This window comes from Argiope bruennichi, chromosome 4, assembly GCF_947563725.1.
Source record: "Argiope bruennichi chromosome 4, qqArgBrue1.1, whole genome shotgun sequence".
NCBI lineage: Eukaryota > Metazoa > Arthropoda > Arachnida > Araneae > Araneidae > Argiope > Argiope bruennichi.
The window spans coordinates 45,537,296-45,559,204 of record NC_079154.1 but is presented as its reverse complement, the minus strand read 5'-3'; the positions used below and the strand labels follow the sequence as shown (position 1 = coordinate 45,559,204).

General features: G+C 27.9%; 1 protein-coding gene across 1 annotated transcript; it reads left to right on the top strand.

Moving 5' to 3' along the window:
* Nucleotides 1-6,002: 6,002 nt before the first annotated feature.
* LOC129966085 (X-box-binding protein 1-like) lies at nt 6,003-16,279 on the top strand. The gene is made up of 6 exons (XM_056080460.1): nt 6,003-6,360; nt 8,862-8,958; nt 9,099-9,236; nt 11,449-11,615; nt 13,213-13,308; nt 15,639-16,279. The coding sequence occupies exons 1-6, from the start codon at nt 6,110-6,112 to the stop codon at nt 15,703-15,705; spliced, it is 816 nt and encodes a 271-aa protein (XP_055936435.1). The 5' UTR covers nt 6,003-6,109; the 3' UTR covers nt 15,706-16,279.
* Nucleotides 16,280-21,909: the final 5,630 nt, after the last annotated feature.

The following is a 21,909-nucleotide window of genomic DNA, read 5'->3' as shown; positions in this document are numbered from 1 at the left end:
ATAGGAAAAATTTCAAAATCTCAAATGCTTTTTATATAATTTTAGCAATTAATATAACAATAAATGAGCCAAAAATGTTGTTTAGATCTCAAACTGGATATGAAATGTGGTCGGACGTTCACAGCGATATCTGTTTTTGTACTCCCTTCTAAAAACTTTTATACCACACTAACATAGCAACATATTTAATGCGATCCAATTCGATGATGTCACTAAGTCTTAAAAAATTTTATGTGGATTTCGAATTGCAATCTTCTCATCCCAGCTATAACCAAGACTGTAATCATGCATCTGCAAGGAAATCATTTCATGCGACCTCATAAATGCTCGATTAATATCAGCATGCAAGTCATGCTAATTTTAATTTATCTTACATGATGTTATAATGTAATAATATGTTTCCTTTTGCAAGATTCTCAGTGGATTAAAGAATTAAATAAGCCGATATATTTTCTGTTTCAGATAGGTTGTGATGACATCACATAGGTTGTGACATCACATTTTAAATACCTAGATAATGTCCAGGAAATGGAACAAAAATAAATATAACGCAAACTATAACCAAGACTGTAATCAGGCATCTGCAAGGAAATCATTTCATGCGACCTCATAAATGCTCGATTAATATCAGCATGCAAGTCATGCTAACTTTAATTTATCTTACATGATGTTATAATGTAATAATATATTTCCTTTTGCAAGATACTCAGTGGATTCCAGAATTAAATAAGTCGATATATTTGCTGTTTCAGATAGATTGTGATGACATCACTTAGGTTGTGACATCACATTTTAAATAACTAGATAATGTCCAGGAAATGGAACAAAAATAAATCTGTGATCTGTTTCCTGCTTTTAACACTAGTTTATGGCTCATTTTGTAAACAATAAATAAGATAATTGCAGAAATCTTTTCCATTTCGAGTTCTTGGATTGAATCCGATACGTCGGCAGTTCATATATTTACACAAATTAACATTTAATGTATGTGTAGAAGAGAATCTATCGAGTTGATTTACACGAGGACATACCACAAACATGAATACATATGTTATCTATTATCTTATCCGATATTGCCTTATGATGTTAGGTAAAGACATGTTTCTTTTTCTTATGCAATATACACAACAGATTACAAAATTAATCCTAGTATTACTCATGCACCATGTTAGTACTATGTTGTAAAATTTTGCCTACATACACTTCTGAATATGTTGTTTGGTTTCAGACCACCAACAAAAGTTTACATTTTAATCGAGAGGGTAAAATAGTTATATTACTCATGCGTCATGTTAGTATGTTGTAAAATTTTGACCACATGCACTTCGGAATATGTTGTTTGATTTCGAAACACTGACAAAAGTTCACATTTTAATCAAGAGAGTAAAATAGTTACATTTTGCAGACAAAAGGTTCTTTTTCGAAAAATAAATACCTGCAAAAATGTTCTTTTTAGAAACAACTAGCCACCTTCGCCGATCATCTGCTAGCCCATCAGCTCTATTTCTATCTCTACTTATAATAAAAATTAATGCATATGTCTAATCTAAAGTTTCCTAACCTAGCACATGTAGGAAAGGTAAAAATGCGTATTTTAAAGCGATTTTTTTTTTTAAAATTTAATAAATGAAAAATTAAAAACAAAATTTTGTCGTATTGCAGCATTTGTATGAAATGAAATAAATATGAAACTTGATATTTACTTGCAAATTAAGAAATTTTTTTTAAATATCTATAATATTAGTTTAATAATTCTCATTATTTAAGGCAAACATGTTATATATATGTATAAGATATCCACTCTAATTGAGGTCTGCAGTTTACTTTCAAGCTGTTAGCATTAGCTATATAATAATAATAATAAAATGATCTAAATTAGATAAACCGTAATATTTTATGCAGCTTGAGTTAATAAATTTTCTGATCGAACTACGAATTTTAAATATTTGTACAGATCCTCAGTCCTATGAATCATATTAAACAAAATATTCCTGAGATACTAATATTTTAAATAAAATTCTTTATTTAAAAAACTAACATTTTAAAATTAATTATTTCGCGACTGAAATTGAGTAAGTTATAAAACTTTGAATATCAATATTTTGTAAAAATTCGCGATTTTAGACACTCTATTGACTGCCTCAAGGGAGATACACCAATCAATGTTAGGAGTTTCTCCAAAGCTGATGAACATGTCGATTGTAGTAAAATAATATTCAAAACTTCATAACTAGGTCAGATTTAGTTGCATATATTTCAAATGTTTTTAATTAAGTGTTAGAGTATTGAGAATATTTTACTGAATACGATTCATAAGACCGAAGCATTATACAAAATTTAGACCATAATTTATTAAGAAGTACATTTATTGATGGAACTAAAATAAAAAAATCTAACTAATTATGTCAATTAACATCCTTTGAGAGAAAAACTGAAAATTGAACTTTATGATGAACACTAGAGAATTTTTTAAAATGCTCCTTTGAGATTTTGCATAAATTATTTAAAAAAATATTTTATATTATGCATAAGACTACAATGCCAAATGATTTTATTTTCTGTATTTATATTTTTTAAAACTATGTTAGGTTTCAGCAAAAAGAAAAAAAAAGTTTAATCGCTTCCGTTTTAAATAAAAGTTCGAATTATAAGAAGATATAAAATTAGAAAAACGCATAGAATAATAAACAGAACGGCGTAAGGCTTTTAAAATAGCACGAGTGCTACGATAATGAAAATTTAAAGTTTGAAAATATTTTACTAATAAACCGATAAGACCAAGTTACGTAAAATATTTAATTGAAAATTTTAGCAACCATTAATCCCGGTGAACCACTTGATCGCCGAAGGCGGATAGCATTTAAAATGATTACGAAAAGCAAAGGAACATTTCCTCATTCGCAAGAACTGTATCAATATCGTCACTTTTTATTTCACAAGAAATTTCATGACTTCTAATTAAATCACCAAGAACTGTTCACTTTCTCCGATTCCATTCTTGGAAGATATTGCAGAATAAAACTTAGATAGAGTTTCCATCGTCAGTAACAGTCCCGATTTCGCTAATTTCCCCAACTTCTGTGATAAGTTTGTCCTCACTTAGACCAATAATTGGACCTTAGATAGTCAACAAATCGCAATTATTTATCATTATAATGCTATCAAACTTACTGCTGTATCTAGGAGTCATGAGTAATAAAAATTGGTGAAATTAATACATCAGATATTTTGTTTAATCATTGTGCCTAGAAAACTACATCACGATTTAACCCCCAGAGAATGCATAGTAAAATAATGTTTTTAAGCTTTTTTTTTTTTTTTTTTTGAAAATGGATTTGTTCTGAGAGTAGGAGGCTATTGGCGAAGTATCTAGATTTTATTACCATTCGTATGAAATAAAAATTGGGGAAATCAGTATAACGGCTGTAGCTGAGGGACTGGTTCTTTACCTTTCTCAATTGTTTTAATTATATAGATTATGAAGGAAAAGATAGTCGCCGAAGGCGGTTAATAAAAGCATAATTACAGTAATATAAATAAAAATAAACAAATATTGTTTTAAACTATATCTGCACGATAATGATACAGTACTTGTGAAAATTGGAAAATTCTGTCTAGTTAGTGAAATTGTTCAAAGTTTCAAAAAATTCTATTAAAACTTTATTTTGCAATATCTGCGAAATGAAGAGGAAAGATGTATTGAACACGATAATTCAAAAACATAAGAGATCTATATGAGTAAAATTTGATTAGTAAATTCATCATAAGAATTGTAGACAAATTTTGAAACAACTATATCAAAGGGGTACAATTATTGATCGTAAGTATCAGAATGCAATTACACAAAATTGCAACGACGTAAATAATAAAATTTAGCATGTGAATTTGTGGTTGAAATTGTATATCTGTATCAAATTTTTCAATACAATTTTCGGAATGTAAGCCTTTCTGAAATGCTTACTCATTTTTCTTCAATATATACGGAAACCCTAAAATTTTCATACTTCGTCATTGAGGGAGCACAGAAGATTCTCGTCAATACTCACAGAAAAATAATATTTTTTACTTTAAACCCTTATGTTCATTTTGTATAGTATACCATACATACAACTTTATAAAAATATACTACCACTATAAAATAATTTTATACATCTTATTTTTCCAAAATTTTCATGTCACGATTTTTTTTTATTTATTTTTTTTATAGTGTAAAGAAGCTACCTATATACATTTTTTTTTTTTTTTTTTGCTTTTCTTCAAAAAAGCAATCTTGTCACGATAAGGGTTAATATAGCTAGATCGAATAAATGTGCTACATTAAATTCAAGTATTCCGGATTCTGAAAAGTGCATTTTTTAATTCATCGCATATGAAATAGAGACCGAGAAAGTACACTATTTTTTTTTACGGTGATTAAGGACTGCAAAAAATACAGAAAAAATATGTATTCCAAAACTTTACAAGTAAAGCGTAAACTGGTTTGATTGTATTGTAATTATCAAAAGATCCCAGCTCAAAATTTGAAATATGGTAGAATTTTAAAACTAATATCATACCAATCATGTGCAATTCCAAAAATAGTTTGAAAAACCATTTTTGGAATTATGTATGGTTGTTGGTGTATGAAAAAGACACTGATCTAGAAAGATGAAATTTAGTGTGGTCTTAATACAAAAATTAAAAATTTTCATTAAACTTTATACAGAATCTGACAAGGACAAGTTAGTTTGTCAATCCATCATGTGAATATAAATACGACGAATTAAACAAAAATTGAACATCTAAATATAGATGAAATGTGGCATTCAGTGTTATCATTTTAACTGAAAATGGATATCAAATTATGATCAGATTCATCCACAGGTTGTTTCTGTATCTACATCTCTATTCATGCATATGCCAACATAGAAACTCAAAAAACTACTAGTTTAAATGTAAACAGATTAGACTCATAAGCTTTAAATACAAATGAACTTTTCAAAATTTTATGCATTTCATGCTCATCTGCAAAAGTGTAAACGCTCATCAACATTTTACATAAATGAAACTTTTAAAAAACACATTTCATGTCATCAATGCTTATGAAACTAACAAAACACCACTGCATTTTGACTAAAAGAATCGAATTGAAGGTTAATTTATCGTTTTATCAAACACAACAAAAGCAATAGTTTGGTGGTAATAAGGTTTCATTTTCGAAACCGGAGGGTTTTGGGTTTGCAACCAGATTCACTAAAGTTCCCCCCTGTGCTTGGATCTGGTGCACGTCAATATTATCGACGAGGATTAAATGCCCTTAAAATCATGACCTTCGAGAAGATCAAGCTTAGATGGCCTGTATGAAAGTTTAAAATTGCGCTGCTGGCTCTAGACACACGCAGTTCTTATTTTCCGACTTCATTTCAAAATTACGAATTCATTCCTACCGAAATTGCCTTTGTGTTCTTCAAAGCGGGATGTTTACAGAATTAAATTAAACACAAAATTCCACGAGAAGTCCATGAACTGATTACTTTAAAAGGATGTATTTATTAGTCACTATGCCAAATATATTATGTTTTTCCTCTAAAAGATTTTAGTCATCATAAACATTCATAATTTCAAGTTAAGAGGAATACACTTTTTTGAAGATACATTAAAATTTTTTTTAACTAATTCTTTATTAATATAAATTTTGTGCAACTCCAGAACTATCAGAATCATTTTAAATTATCCAGAACTATTTTAAATAAGCAGAAATTCTTATGAAATAGTCATTTAAAAAAACTGGAAATAAAATTACATACATAAAAACTGCGTTTTCCGAATACTTTGTGCGTTTAATATGTATTTGTACATGTTTAAAGGTAAGAGATCCTGAATAATATTGTATTTTACAAAAGTGATGCAATTCTTCTGGGAATTTCCGGCTGGCCTATAGCGTATATCCTTCCACGTTGGCACGTATGATGACATCCAAAAGTAATGTTACATCGACCAATGAGAAGTCGCCACGCTCTGTCATATCGTTCATTTTCGTGTTTGTTGTGGTGCGGGTCGGCTGCTAAGCTGCGTTTCGGTTTCTGGTGTCCCAAATTGAAATTCTATGTTTTGAGAGAATTTTAGAAATATGCCACAATTAAAAAAATTACCCGTTTTTCCGGGAAATATCTTACCTAAGATTAATGTAGGTGAGATTCTTACATCTTCAGACAGTCAAAACATTTTGCCTTCATCTTACTTAACTTTGTTAATGGACGGAGATAGTTCTCACATCCTGACCAGTGAAGCTGAAAGTGATGGGGCTGATATAAATCCAAGCCGCCCCAGAAAACGGCAGCGTTTAGATCATTTAACCCAAGAAGAAAAAATATTACGCAGGTAAATTTTTATAATTATTTTTTGACTCTTGTAAAATCATACTAATTTATAGCTTTTATGTTGTGGCAGATTTGCTGTCGTACATATTTTAGTTATCGCATGGAAGAAATTGATTTCAAATTATTAAATGGTTTTTTTTTCTTTTGTGAAACTTAAGAAGGCTTGATGTTTAATTTTTACCTTAATAATCCTTTTTTCCGATACTGAGATAATATACAAGACGTGAGCTATGTCCATATGTTTTCTGGCGGAACCTCTTCTGTTAATAAATCTTGCTTAGATCTGATTTGTTTTTTCAGTTATCGATGTTAAACTGATATATTTCAATATATACTTGAATTTTTATATCGTATTTAAAATTTTTGAGTAAACCTAGTTACACTTTTGAAAGGAAAGAAATGGTTAACATAATGTATTCCAAAGTTTACTTCTGTTAAATATTTGTAAAATGATTTTGCTCTTTTTTCTTTTGCTGGTACGACTTGCAGGTGCTTTACGAATCACTTATCAAATTAGATGGCCCGTCCCACCTTCTTTTTTAAACTATAGTACCGAAGGAATCGAAGTAGATGCATTGTTCAGCATGTTTAGGTAGATATGAACCGCAGGACAGTCACGCGGCAGTCAACGTGCTGTAATGGTTCATAAAAAGTGTAATGTATCTGTTAATTGTTTAAAATTAGAATGAGCATAAGGATATATACTTCTAGAATTTTTTCCCCCAGATCGTATCAGTGTGCATTTTCCCCCCCAATTTTTTATATCAAGTGGGGAGGGGGAGTTTTTAGCAAGCTGTCATTCAATTTCTATTCTTCATTTTATAAATATTTATTAGTAGAATAAAATTTTTGTAGCATAATTTAATCAGTAAGAAACTGCTTGTTTGTTATTTAATACTATTTGGTGAGTGTTGGACGGAATGGGACAGATTAAAAATTTTTTTTATTTAGTAGTTTAAAATCAAGAGTGCAGTTTATAAAAATCTAACAGTATGTTCTTTAACTAATTTAAAAAAAAAACATAAACAGCAAAATACAAACAAATAGCTTTTGTTTGCTTAGTTAAAAATTGTAACATTTTTGTCTCGCACTTCCCTTGTATGAAGGAGAAATGGAAAAAGGTTGGAGAAAATTAAAATGAATATTGTATTTTGATATCCTTTTCATTTAATAACTTATGGTTTTGGACATGCTAATCAAGAGCTGATTTTGAAATCTTCATAAATGGTGCCACATCTTGAAAACTTTTATTTTCTTTTAGAGCCATTTCCACTGATTCTTCTTATTTAATATATTTTCCCTTTTGGGTGCTTTTTTTTTCCATATTTGCGACATTTTTATATTAAAAAATATAAAATTAAATATTTTTTAACTAAGAATAACAAAAGCTTTAATAAATAACTTTCATAACTCAGTTTCATTTTTTTCTTTACTTAATATTTATTATATTGTTTATTACTTTATTATATTTACAGTAGAATTTCCATTAATTGAAATTAAGTAGTAAACATAATTTTAGGTATAATAATTTTTTTATGTGAAATGATACAGAATAATCTACTGCATGTATTATATAATTTATGATGTATTTATTAACAAAAATAAAGAATAAGAAAACATATTTAAAGAAACTGAAGCTTTTGAAAAAGAGTGAAATTTTATTTTGTTTTGGTTAATGGAACTTCATTTTTTGTTGTACATTATTGCTTTATTTTTTATGTATATAATAAAATGTAAATTGACTTATGTTTCAATAAATTTAAAATTAACTTGCTACTGTATTTTAATACCCTGACAGCTAATTTTATTAAAGAAAAATTAAAAGCTTGAGTCATTATCATATTTAGCTATTTAAAAAATGTATTGGCATGCAAGTGAGCATGACCCATTCATCCCACTGAATAATGTTTTAAACAAATGTATATTGCATAAAATGCACTACATTTAAGTTTGATTGTTAGTTTCTAAACACTATATCTTTGAATTTATTATACATTTAAAATATTTTTATTTTACAAATAATAAGATTGAAAAAAAAAATCATTGAAACACTTGTTCCATTCTTCCTTAATAAGATTTTGGCCAAATCCCTAAAATGGGAATATTTTTTTCAAATTTTGATTGTATGTTTTATAAATAATTCATTATTAAAAAATTTTGAATGTAGTAGGTTATGTGTTGCATTTATAATCCTAATGTAAAACCTGGGGATCTTGCACTATAAATACACGATTAATTTGGCAAATGAAAATATTAGAGAAAAATATTTAAATATCTCAAATTGGATATAGTTCAATTGGCTGATTGTTTTTTAAAAATATAAAACAAATTAATTAATAGAAAGTATTTAGAACATGGGAAAATTCTGGAATATTCTGAAATAGAGAAAATTGTCTAAGTCTTTTTTCTGTTTTGGATTTCAGATAAGGAATTTATAGTATTTTTTTAATTTTTATATATATATCTTGGAGCATCTTGTAAACTAGTAATTTTTTCTTTTAGGAAAATGAAAAATAGGGTTGCAGCACAGACCGCCCGAGACAGAAAAAAAGCAAGAATGTTTGAACTTGAAGAACAGAACTTAGAACTTCAAAAATCAGTATGTCAGTGTTTTTTCAATTATGAAATTAAAGTTTAATTATAAATCTTTTTGTGTTCTTGAAGAAAATTGAATCAATTCTGATACTGATTGCAGTGTGATGTTGTAAATATATGTAATCTGTTCCTCTTCTTTTGCAGCAAAAAATACTTCTATATACAATAGTAGAACAGAGAAAAACAATTGCTGAACAAACAGAAAAAATAAACTCTTTAGAAAAAAGACTAGCACTGCTGGAAGATCATTGCAGTTCTGAAAAATCAAAAGAATGTAGTAGGGTAATTATTCTTTATTCTTTTATAATCCTTGTTTTAAATATTACTTTTCAACTAATACTTATTTTAACAAAAAAAGAAAAAAATTGAAAATTTAATCTGAAATAAGGCTGATGGGGGAAAAAGAAAGAATAAAATTCTCCATGTTTTTCAGAAATACATGACTAATTTATTGCTTTTTTTATTAGTTCATAATTTAATGTTTAAATGTTTCATACACAGTAGTTTTGCATCTTGAAATTTGTAAAAATTCAAACATTCTGTACCTAAAAGGTATTGTGCTGAACAAATTTGCATATTTTTGTTTATGCTAATAAATGCTTCACAACCAATGCTATCAAATTAACAGAAATATTTTGTTTTCTTAAAACATATATTTTAGAGATATGGTAATAAATATTCAATGTAATATATAGTAAAGATCTGATGGCTCCAACCCGCAATATTCGTTAATGATTTGTGCATATTTTTTAAAAATTTAAAAGTGAACTATTCTGGAATATAGGAATATCTAGTATTGGTCAGTTAAATCTTTATTGATACATTATGGACTTTGAGAGAGGCAATTTGTTCTACCTTTAATGTACTCAATTTCACTTTGATTTTAGAACCTTATGTACTTTGTATTTCAATTGTTTAATTCATTATTGGTAAATTTATTTTGATCTTTATATTGGTAACTCTAAATGAATGGTAGTAGATATTTTAAAAATATATGCATTTCTCTAAAATTTTTAAGAAATTGTAATGATTAGTTCTTCATATTTTCTTGATCCATTTGATATAATTAAGCATTATAAACTTCTACATATTCAACTTCCTCGCACCTCAAATGATTTTTGTTGGATTGTAAGAATTGATTGAAAATACTCAGTAAAGTAGATTTGCAGTTATAAGAGACGTTTGATGTAAAAGTTTTTCCTATTTTATTAACTAGCTGCTTCTAGTAATTAACTGTTTCACTCAAAATTTGATTGTTTACCTTCAATTATCTTTTGTATAATTTAATGTTCGTAATTCCGACATTTAAGCAACAAATTATGACTGACATCAAAACCATATTTTAATAAGTATACCTGTTCTGGTTATTGAAACTATTTTAACCATATGGAAACAATCTTATTTGGCTGTTAAAAATGTAATAGGCTGGATAATTGAATTATCTAACTTTTGTTGTGCTGTTATTTCTTATATTAACCAGATATTAAATGTTATCCCCTCCCCCCCCTTAGCTTTTAGCAGTGTGAAAAGTTACAGAATTAAATTTTTGACAGAATAATAATTTGAATTGCAGTTTAAATACAAGATTTATTTTTGAAAATTATGAGAAATATTTTTAAAAATTGGGAAAATTTAGGAAGCATTTGCATGGCAATTAAAATAAATTGTTTAAATTTTAAAATTGTGTAAAAAATTTTATGCAATAAAATTTTGTGGGATTATTGGCGTGAAGGGGGACTCAAAATTGTACTTTTAATTGAAATTTCAAAGTTGTTCCAAGAGGTTCATTTTTATTATTTAAAGTTATCTATCAAGTTTGACAGTTTGAATTAGCAATCTGTCTTGTAAAATGTCCTTTTCACGCACATGCATTTATTTTTATTATCAGCTGAGGTATTCATTTTCAAAATATAATTATTACTAAATTTTCAATTCATGGAATATTATTTTTAGTTAAATTTTAATGTGTAGATTTGCTCTGCTACCTTTTTATTTTTGTCAATTTTTAAAACACAAAACCCATTTAGTGAGTGAGCTGATGCAAATATTAAATTTTTTAAAAATGTTAACAGAGTTTAATGTCATGTATGAGAATGTAATGTAATGTTTTTAATGTTATTGCAGAAGTTGGTAAAAAGTGTTATCCACTGGCATTTTTTGTTTTTGTTGGCTTAATATTGAGAAAAAGTTATGTTAACGATAGAAATTATGTATTGGATTTATGATTGTTCTAAATTTTATCCTTGATAGATTATCCATTTTAAATGTAATATCGTATATGTATGTATAGTAAGAATATTTTTATTTCTATCATTTCTTAGTCTAAATGAGTTTCCTTAGTTTTATCCTTTATATAGTCTTTTCGTAGATTTCTAAGGATTTTTATTCAAGAAGAAAAACTGTGTTGCTTAAGTTTATACACTGTTGTATAATAACATAACTGTATTTTTTTGCAAGTTACTTTTTAAAATTTTGACATTCTTTTGTATTTCAGGTGAAAGATGAAAGTAAGTGTGACAAAGTTGCAGAAACCAAAGTGTTGGCAGATAGTGGTTCTCTTGGGCAAGCTTCGCTCATTAGTGTTTCTCGGCTGCAGAGACAGGATCCACGGATGCTTACCCTCTGGATGATGCACTGCGTCTACTTACCGGCGATGGCCAGGTGCGTTTTTATTTTTATTATACTATATACAGGATTGAAATGCAATTTTTTAAGTGAAGTGATAGAAAAAACAGTTCAACCTCAATATATTTCTGATTATATTATTTTCATATTAAAAAAAATAATAGAATTGTATAATTTTTGTGATAGGAAATCTTTTGATTTAGTTATGTTGTAGATTGAGTATAATAGTTGGAACTAATCAGATTTTATAAAATGATGGAACGAAATTAAAGTTTAAAATATTACTTGAATAAATAGGGATATTTCTATAGTTAAAGAAGAACTATTAATGTATGAACTCAAATGTCTGTGTTTCCACAATAGATAAAAAAAATATTAGATAATTTTTAAAGTATAAATTAGTTGCTGTGTGTGTGTGTGTGTGTATAATATATATATTCAGACATAAATAGTTCTACTTTTGCAATAAAATATCTGTATGCCTATAACTTAAACATATTTTTCTTTTATTTGTGTAATTTCTTTGAACTAATAAATGATTAATTTCTCAGTATAAAATAGCATTGAGAATTATAAAAAATTAGTTTTTAATTTATTTTTAAGCTAATTAAAAAAAAATTCAGAATCAGACTTATAGAAATATAGTAATGTTTAATATAAATAGGGTGATTTGATTTATTTGTTTACTTCTAAATTTGAGAATTCTACTGGTGATCAAATATAATCCATTACATTATTATGAGTAAATGTGCTGGTTGTCTAATATATCATATGATTATTTGACATTATACATATGCATAATATGTTGTAAAATTTTCATGTAAATGCATTCTTTTTTTAATGAAAAATTAGTTTGTAATCCGATATTGATTTATTTTCCCATTAAACAAATTCCCTTCCCCCTCCAGTTTAAAAAAATGTTTGATTTCCCATATTTTTTTTTTTAAATCTTCGTGTATTTTTTAAGCATGCTTTTCATATTGCTTTCTTGTTCTTAAAATTAATGTAGGTGTTTTCCATGAGCCTAATAACAGCTAGAATGTGGGCTATATGGGCTTGTTTTCCTTTAATTGTTTTAAATATGTGCCTAAAACATTGAAATTAAAAACTTGTAATTTCCATGTAGATTTTGTCTGCATCTTGTACTTATTAGTTTACTGGCAGTTGCTTCAAAATATTACAGAATATTTAAGGCTGCTGTTTGTATGGCGTTAAATATATTATCTCTAATATTAGATAACTGTTTTCAAGTCAGTAGGGAAAAGTACCTGGATTCATGTAGTGTTATTTGCATAATTTTGCCTTTGAATTATGTTTAATATATATTTAAGAAATGTTTTAATAAATTTAATTGGTCAAAATTGTTTTAATAAAAGTGTCATATATATTACAAAAGATATCTGATAAAGCCTGTAGAATCTCTTGATTTTTATTATATTCAACTTTATTACTTCCTATACTTTTGTAATGATGATCAATGCTGATTGGACAGATTTTAAAAATGAAAAGTGAATTTATAGAATTCTAATTTAAAGTCTTAATTACATGACTTTCTTTTATAGCAGTTGAATATTATTTTGTGAATATCAATAATTATCTTGCATACCATAATATATATATATTTTTTTTCCAGGCTGATGACATTCTGGATTTACTTCAAAATTGTAGCAATGACCTTCTGCAGTGCGACCTCCTTAACACCTTGTATGAAAGTGGAGAAAGTAGAAAAGTATGAACAATAAAAAAAATAAAAAATTTCCTGCCTATATTCAAATAGAAGTTTTAGTTATATAGGAATAAAGAATACTTTTTTAAGATTTAATCTTTTTTGTATATTTTTTCAATAAATAGATTTGTAAAAAATTTTTTAAAGTAAATTAAGTTTTTCCAGTTTATTTAGAGTAACACTGTATAACAGTAACGAATGAGTTCAGCTGTATTTCAAATTAAAGTTTTAGTACAAAAGATTTAATTTTTCCCTTTTTATTTTTTCGGAATTCTAGTTAATAAAAATGATTTTTATTACTTTAAATTTTGTAACAAGTAGCATTTTTTTAATTTGATGATTTGCCTATGAGAAATGGAGAGTTTTTATATGTTTGGAGGATAGCCAATGTATTTTTATTTGCTTTCACTAGTTGATAATTTTATTGTGGATTAATTACAAATAAGGAGATATATTTTGGAGTACACATGGAAGGACGGGGTCAGAAAGGAGCATAAATGAAAATATTATTTAATTTAGTAATTTATAAACAGTGAAGTATATTCTTGGTGATTTATTGCTGCACTATTGTTGGGACAACAAAGTTCCACTTGTAGAATATTTAAAGAAGGTGTTAATTCTCCATCTGATTAACTTTTCATGTTGGCGAGATTGCTACGTTCGTTATAGTACTGCATTTGTAAAACTGTGAATCAACTGAGAAAAGCAATTGGAACAACATTTAAGAGAAAAGCTAATCTCACTTATAGTTTTTATCATATGATTTTGTGAATTTCTAATTACTAGCTCAAAGTCAAGTTTTAAGGAATCATTATCATACCATTTAAGTTCTAGAAATTTGAAATATGAAGTTGGAACTTTTTTAGTAATTAAAAAAAAATATATTTGTGTAGGAGATTATCTGCAATCATGAAATAGAAAATACTCTTAATGTTAAGCCATTTAAAGTGAAGCATTGGTTTTTTTAAAAAAAAATCAGTTTATTGAATGTTTTGAAATTATATGGAAAATGGATGTATTTTTCAAGTATATTTATATGACTAGTAAGTAGCCAGTTGAGTTGCTGCATTTCTTTTGATTATAGATCAGACCCATACATATGGTTTTGTAACAATTTCATTTTTGGTTCAACTAATTCATAAATCCTGAAACAAAGCAATTTTATGTCACTTATCATGTTTTTTGGAATTTGATAATGCTGTGCATGGCTTGATATTTAATATAGCTTTAAACTCTTATATAGAGAGATTTTCAAAAAGTTGAACCAGGATTTTGCTCTAAAAATATTTTTCTCTTCTAAAAGTCTTTGCATTTGAGATAATTTCAGAATTCATTTGGATGTTTTAAAAAAGTATTAGAATTTATTTTGAGATAGTACTACTAGCTCTATTTAATATATGAAACATATTTCTAATAAAAATTCATATTAAAAGGTTGGAAAGGAAATATTTTACTAGGGAGTTATTAATTTTTACTTATGACAAAATATAAAAACTTGATTAGTTTTGCGATTGTTGCTTTTATAAAAGAAAATAATGTATGAAACCGTGATTTCTTTAATATCAAATTATTTAAGCACAATATGTTTTTTTTTTTTTTAAATCATACTCAGAAACATATTTTTCATTGCTTTTTACTGCCATAAAAAATTAAATGCTAGTTGTATTTAAAAATGAGTTATCATATTTTTCTATATTTTTTCACAATAAGCAATTTATAGGTTGTTATGGACGATTAAGATTTTTGTGTCCATAGAACGAATGACTGTTGTGCCAGTTATTTTGGAATTTTCAAAATAAAAGTTATTCATATAAGCAAGATGATTTTGGCAAGGATTCATTAAAAATAAACCAATAAATTAAGTAATTACTTCTAACAAGCTTTAAGCTGTTTAAGAAAATTGTAAAAGAAAGATGATGCTATGAGGGAAAAGAAAGACATATATAATAATGTTGCTATAGTCATCATTTGATCTTTGTTTTGACATCAGAAAATTATACATAATCTACTTGCACATTACCTAGGTTATAGCTTTTAATTAATGTATTATTGGAAAATTTACAAATAAATACTCTGGTAATATTTCTTTTAGTATTGAAATAGCTGTCATTTGTTTGCATATTTCTAAAATTTAAAATATTTTAGTCATTTTAGTGATGGTTCATCAATAATTTAACTCCTTTCTGTCTTTAAAAATATGTAGCTGTAAAATTCACAATCTTTGGACAGGATTGGAATATATTTATTTAAATTGAATTTGATTCCAACATTTGAATAAGCTGTTCTGTGTTGTAAATATTTGCATGATTGAAGAAATATTTTTCCCAATTCAGGAATCTTCAGGATCATCCGAAATGGTGGGGACCACAACAAAAGGCTTGGAATCCCACAAAGAACTAGTTCATTTCGATCACATTTATTATAAACAGGAACCTGTTCATGATACGGCTGCAACCCTGACTTTACCAGCTTGTGACTTATCCACAAAGGAAACTGCCATTCCTCCCACCATAATCTCCTGTGAAAGTCCAGACGCAGTCATGGATGTTGCACAGCCAATGGAAATTCCTGTAATATCTATTACAAATCCCAGTGAATTGGACTCAAATTCTGACATATTGCATTTCAATTGCGACACATTTTCACTTGAAGAAATTGATGACCAATTATTATACACACAAGAAGTCAAAAACTGTTCAAGTCCTGCATCAAGCAGCGATGCTGGTTATGATTCTTCTTTTTCAGCTCCGTCTCCCAGTGAGGATGATCAGAGGTGGGGGGATTCATTAACAGAACTTTTTCCTTCTCTGATTTAAAATGATTTGTTATGTTGAAATTTTAAATTTATTTATTTACTTATTAAATATTGTTCGAATTTAAAAAAATTATGGAATATATATATATATATATTGAGATTATATATTGTACATAGCCTGGTGCCTTTGTGAATAAAATCACTTATTGTGTAAAGTCACATTAGTTGCAATTACTTTTATTACCAACATTACATAAATGACATTAAAGCTGATTGCTAATTGTAAATTAACAATGATGCAACTTAATTCTCCTTTAAATGATAGAGCAAATTTATTTGACAAATGCTATTAAATATGAAACTTTAAGAATCATGTAATAGAATGTCATGAAGCCGTTTCAAGGAAGAATTATTTCTGTAAAGTCTCTACCATTCATATGTGCTATTAAAAGCATATTCTTGCCTTTTGTCATATTTAATAAAAATTTTGAATTAGTTTGTTTTGCGTGAAAATAGAACATAACTTTTTCAGTAGCAACACAGTTCAAACTGTTACGTAGAGATTTTGAATACCTTTTGGAATAAGTAAGTTATAATGCTAAATAGAAAAACTGATATGCATTATAATTGCATTTGAAACAATTCCACTTATTGCAGTAGACTTAAAATGTAACTTCTTTAAATGTACCATTTTCATGAACATATTTCATCAATAATTGTGCTGTGACCCCAAAGATTGAAAATAATAAAATAAAATCTTAACACATTGACTGAAAATCTTGCAATGCAATTTATATGGTCCCTACAGTAACCAGTGACCCCCAAAGCATTTAAAGTGTTAAACATTTTAAAGAATTAAATGAAATCTTCTTTTAAATTAAAGATAATTTTAATTATTTTGTCTTTCAAATACTCATTCATCTGGAACAAGAATTTGATAGAATTCTCAGCTCAACATTTTTCTAGGATTGCAATCCCTAATTTATTCTTTCTACGATTTGTCATTAAAAATCTCAATCCAATAATTCAAGATGAGAATCGAATTTTCCTTTGAAAAATAATTTTTGAATCCCCTCTTTCTGCAAATTGTTGATTCAATTAGCATTGTTTAGCTTCTAAAATGTAATTTATATCTTTTTGTTTGCTTAATGTACTCTATATTAGTACTGCTTGCAATTAGTGGATTGATACAAGAATTTTGATTTTTCTGAAATAGGTAAGAATTTTGGAATTTATTTTTTAATTGAAATAAAAGTTATTGAAATCTACACATTTTTCCCAACAAGAAATAAATTTATTTATCCTAGAAGATTGGAATTCTGATGATTTAGAACTGATGAAAATCTTGCAGTATTTTTGGCTGCTTTTTGATTAGAATGCATCTGTTTTTTGAGGTGCAGGGAGCTAGAATGGGGAAGATGAGTAGTCAAAGAAGTGTCTGTATAAATTGAGGTATAGTGTTATAATTCATTCAACTTTCATTGGGGGATTCGTTAGATATGGCTGCGGAAAAATCTTTCTTTTGATTATTGTTGGATACAAATATCGCAATTCTTAATACATTTTGTTTATTTTTAGCAGTATTTTTTAATTGTGTATTTGTCACAGTAGTTTCAGCTTGCTTCAATAATTTTAATTAAGTTACAGTAGATAATTATTTTTGATAGCCTCTAAACTGCAAGCAAGATTTTTTGATGCAACTTTAGCTTTGGGAAATATTTCTCATTTGTTCAGCTGTTATGCAGCAAGTTTTTAGTTGGTATATAAATCGTCCTGTCTTGCATATAATACCATTTTTTTATTACTGCGTGGAAAATGCCTTGGGAAATGTCAAGTAAGTATCGTAATGACAGACCTTTTGTGAACTCTCTTGGTAAACTGATCCCCCATTTTGTGCCAGTGTTAAATGATTGTCTTAGTTTTTTTTTTTTTTTTTTTTGTCCTACTTTTTGGTCTGTTTTGAATAGTACTCTTCAGTTGACTCTTGACTTTCAAAGCTCTCACTTCCTTCATGAAATTTCTTGAATCTATGTTGTTTTTTATATTACTTGTCTGTTCCTTGTTCAAATGCAGTGTTGATGTCACAATAATTATTTACCATTTTTAAGTTTATCAGTTTAAACTCTTAGAGAAATATATTACTTTTATATGCACAATATATTATTATATAGATTGCATTTCTCTGTCATTATTTAGCAGCCTGAAAAAAAACAAAAAGGAAATGTTAAAAATAAAACTATCATATAAAATTAAAAAGCTAATCTCACACTTTGAAATGGTTCACAGCATGATTATAATTAAATATATTGATCTTCCAAAAAAGCATACATATAAATTAACTGGTTTCTTTCCTTTTCTTTTTTTCTTTTTCCTCCCGCATCATCCTATATTTTAATGAAAATCGCAACTTTCCATAAAAGTACTTCAATAGAGGCTGGTAAAAGGGTGATTTGAGCAATTTATTGTGAATTACAACTCTGAAGTCACAGAATTGTGAGCTTGAATTTCTTTTCAATGAAAGAGTGCTGTATAATATGTTTTCCAACATTACCAGTTGAATTTCCTCTTATGGAAGTGAAGGTTTGGGGAGTGGGTTGTCAATTTGGGTTCTCTTTGTTGTTCATAATAACAAGGATTTCAAATTTCTCATCATACATTAATATTTCAAAAAAAAGTTCCACACTTTTGCAAAATTAAAACTCTATGTATTTTACTCAAAAATGATTAAAATGACTTGGAGGATTTATTAAGATAAAATTTGAAATTGAAATTATTGAATAACGTGAATGAAATATTTCGTTTATTCAAACTGTTAAATTAACTCTGAAAATATTCCAAACTCTTAAATAGAAACTATTGAATCCAATAATATCTTTTAAAAATTAATATTTTCTATCATTTACATATCACAATGTTTTAATACTTCTTACCCAACTAATGCTTTGCGTTTAACTTTTACATGGAAAAATTCGGAATTCAATATTTGACTTCTACAGTCAGGAATCGGATTATTTGCAAAATAATATCATAACTAATTGTAAATATAAATTTAGATGAATTTGACTAATTATATTAAGATGAAATTCATAGGATGAACATAGTTTAACCAAATAACTAAATCAGAACAAAAACATACGCAAAATACAGTATTTCTAAAAATTAATTACACCCACAGACAGCAAATCGATAATAAAATAATAGCAATGCTTCTCAGCATCCACAACTTAACAGCTTGATTTGCGAATTGCATAAAGAAACTAATTTGCGCGAATAACTTGGATATTTATAGTTTTCCGACGGGCATGATGTTATAAGGAATTTTTAAAAGAATCTCCAGGCCTCGGAGGTTCTTTTAGAGAGAGAAGGGACAAAATTCTTGCATTTTCCAGGACCTTCATTTTTGTGAACAAGGTCGTAGATCATTGTCACTTATCCATTAAATTTGTAAATCTTTTCTATCATAAGACTAATAGACAATGAAATGGTATTACAGATCCGTGAAAATATGTTGAAATTAATAGTTATATCTTGTAGAATATTATGCATTACAAATAAATCATTTTGTAAATGGTAGAATCTTGGGAAGGGAGGTTTTCGACACTCAACTCGATTTTACTGAAGATTCGTACATTTATTTTTGTCGGTTCATGTTACATGCATTATGTTAGTTACAAAGCAACACTGGAATTATTTTTAAATGGATATTGCAATTTTGAACGGTGATCAGATGACGAGGACCACAGCTTAGCTGCAACTGCTTATCGAAATTTTCGGGCTACCTTAGCAGGAAGTCATGTAATTTCAACAGATTTAATGTGCACTAGACCTCACTTATAATGCGCTGATTTGATAAAATCTGCTTTTGAAACATATATGTAGGTTCAGTATATAGTATGGATCTGACGGATTAGCAGTTATGATGTTACGATTGAACAGCGCCCTGGCTTAGATGTAGCGCGTCTTCTCCGTGATCTGGGCATCCCGGGTTCGAGTTTTGGTTTGGGCATGATTGTTCCCTGTGTTCTATCTGTGAGGTGTGTGAAAGAGCCTCCTGAAAAAAGGGGTTGTGCAAACGTGTGTATGAGTGTCATCTTCATATGATCTAGAAGTCAGATTTCTGCCCTCGGGTGCTCGGAGGTTTTTACCCTCAGAAGCTACTGTACTCCTCTTTCCGTTGTAAAGCGGACATGACGTCATTATGTTAAGACTGCTTGTTATCGGACAAGCTTATTTAGGCGGACGTGAATCCAAGTTTTTAAGGTCTGATTGTTTTTTTTTAACATCAAATTCACAAACATTGCTCCGCAATGTCAGTAATGAAAAGGAACAAAAAAAAAATGTCCGAATTAACATAATCACATTTAATCCATCGCTATAATTTCACGTCTACTCCCTCCCCGTTTCATACTTTTCTCTTTTGTATCGGTCTGATGTCAATCACCAACTCGCCACAGCCGCTTTAAATAATCATAAACGCTTATGTTTAGTTTGTATTTCCTTGCTTTATCACGCTGTTCATTGTGTGAATCACCCATGATTCACGCCTATTTTTAATTATATTCTCTTCTCAACTACAATGAATATATAGTAAAGAAATAAGCATCTTATTAGATAATAGTCTGAATCACAGGTATGATTCATGGCAATAATCACTGAAAGTAAGGATCAAGTTCTGTATGCATTCAGAAACTATATCTTATTGATACAAGTTATTGATTAAAACTAATTTATTAATATTATTACATAATTAAAAATATTATTATAGTAAATGTTGCTTAATGTGATCATTTCGAGGTTCAAGAATTTCGATAACATTCACTGACTTATAAAAATAAACGGATTAAATAAAACCAACTATATTTTTATCATACCGAAGGAAAAGAAAATATCACTTACATCCGAGATATCCATAATTTTTCTCAAAATAACAATTAAAAATATTCCATAATTGTGGCTTATTCACAGTCATTCCTTATGCATATTATTCGCACTTGTATTGATTAAAAAAAATTTTTTTAATGATATTACAGGCCATTTAAAAAATATTAAGTGCGTGAGCCATTTTGTCGTTCGTTGGACGGTTTTGTTCATATCTGTCGGAATCATCAATATTTGTTAATTGATCTTCTTCACAAAAAGCAACGATTTTTCACGTTTTTAATAAGAAAGAAAATTGCCTACTGTGCAACAACGTTATTTTGATTCATTTTATATATTTAACTTTTATGCAGATTTAGAATCTTTCTTCAGAAATTAGTTTAATCAAATAATCCCCCTCCCCCCCTTATCTGTTTTGTTATCGCAATTCAATCACAAGCGACAATAATTTGTGTCTGGTCAACAGATTTCAAACTAAACCTAGCAGCTTAGCTGTCCATTTAAACCAATTTAAACCGCTCTAGTCTAAACAAAAGAATGTAAACTTCATCGCATAAGACTTCCGACTTCGATATTTTTGCATTCTGTTTCAAATGTTGCAGTTTTTGTACTTAATTCATATTAAAAAAGTAGCATGTGATTTTTTTTTGTCTTTGTTATTTTAAATATTTGTTAATCTGTGTATTATTTGCATAGTTATCGAATTTTGTAAGATTTTCTGAAAAAAAAAGCTTACGTCTGGATATTTTTTCCTTCTTCTGAATATATTTAAATAATGACATGCAAAAGTTATTATTTAAATCAAGTTAAAAAAGGGCATAAAATATTAAACAATTCAGTTTTTTAGAATTATTTAAATATGTATAATTTGGTGTTATAATTTTATGAGACTTTCTCTTACTACTTTAGTAATTTTTATAGAATTTCTGAATAACTTTATTTCAAAATTCTACTAAATGTATTTATTTTAT

Coding starts and splice junctions, on each gene's coding strand:
- LOC129966085 (XM_056080460.1), top strand. CDS start 6,110: ATGCCACAATTAAAAAAATTACCCGTTTTTCCGGGAAATATCTTACCT. Junction 9,237..11,448: donor AATCAAAAGAATGTAGTAGG/GTAATTATTCTT, acceptor TTTGTATTTCAG/GTGAAAGATGAAAGTAAGTG. Junction 11,616..13,212: donor TACTTACCGGCGATGGCCAG/GTGCGTTTTTAT, acceptor TTTTTTTTCCAG/GCTGATGACATTCTGGATTT.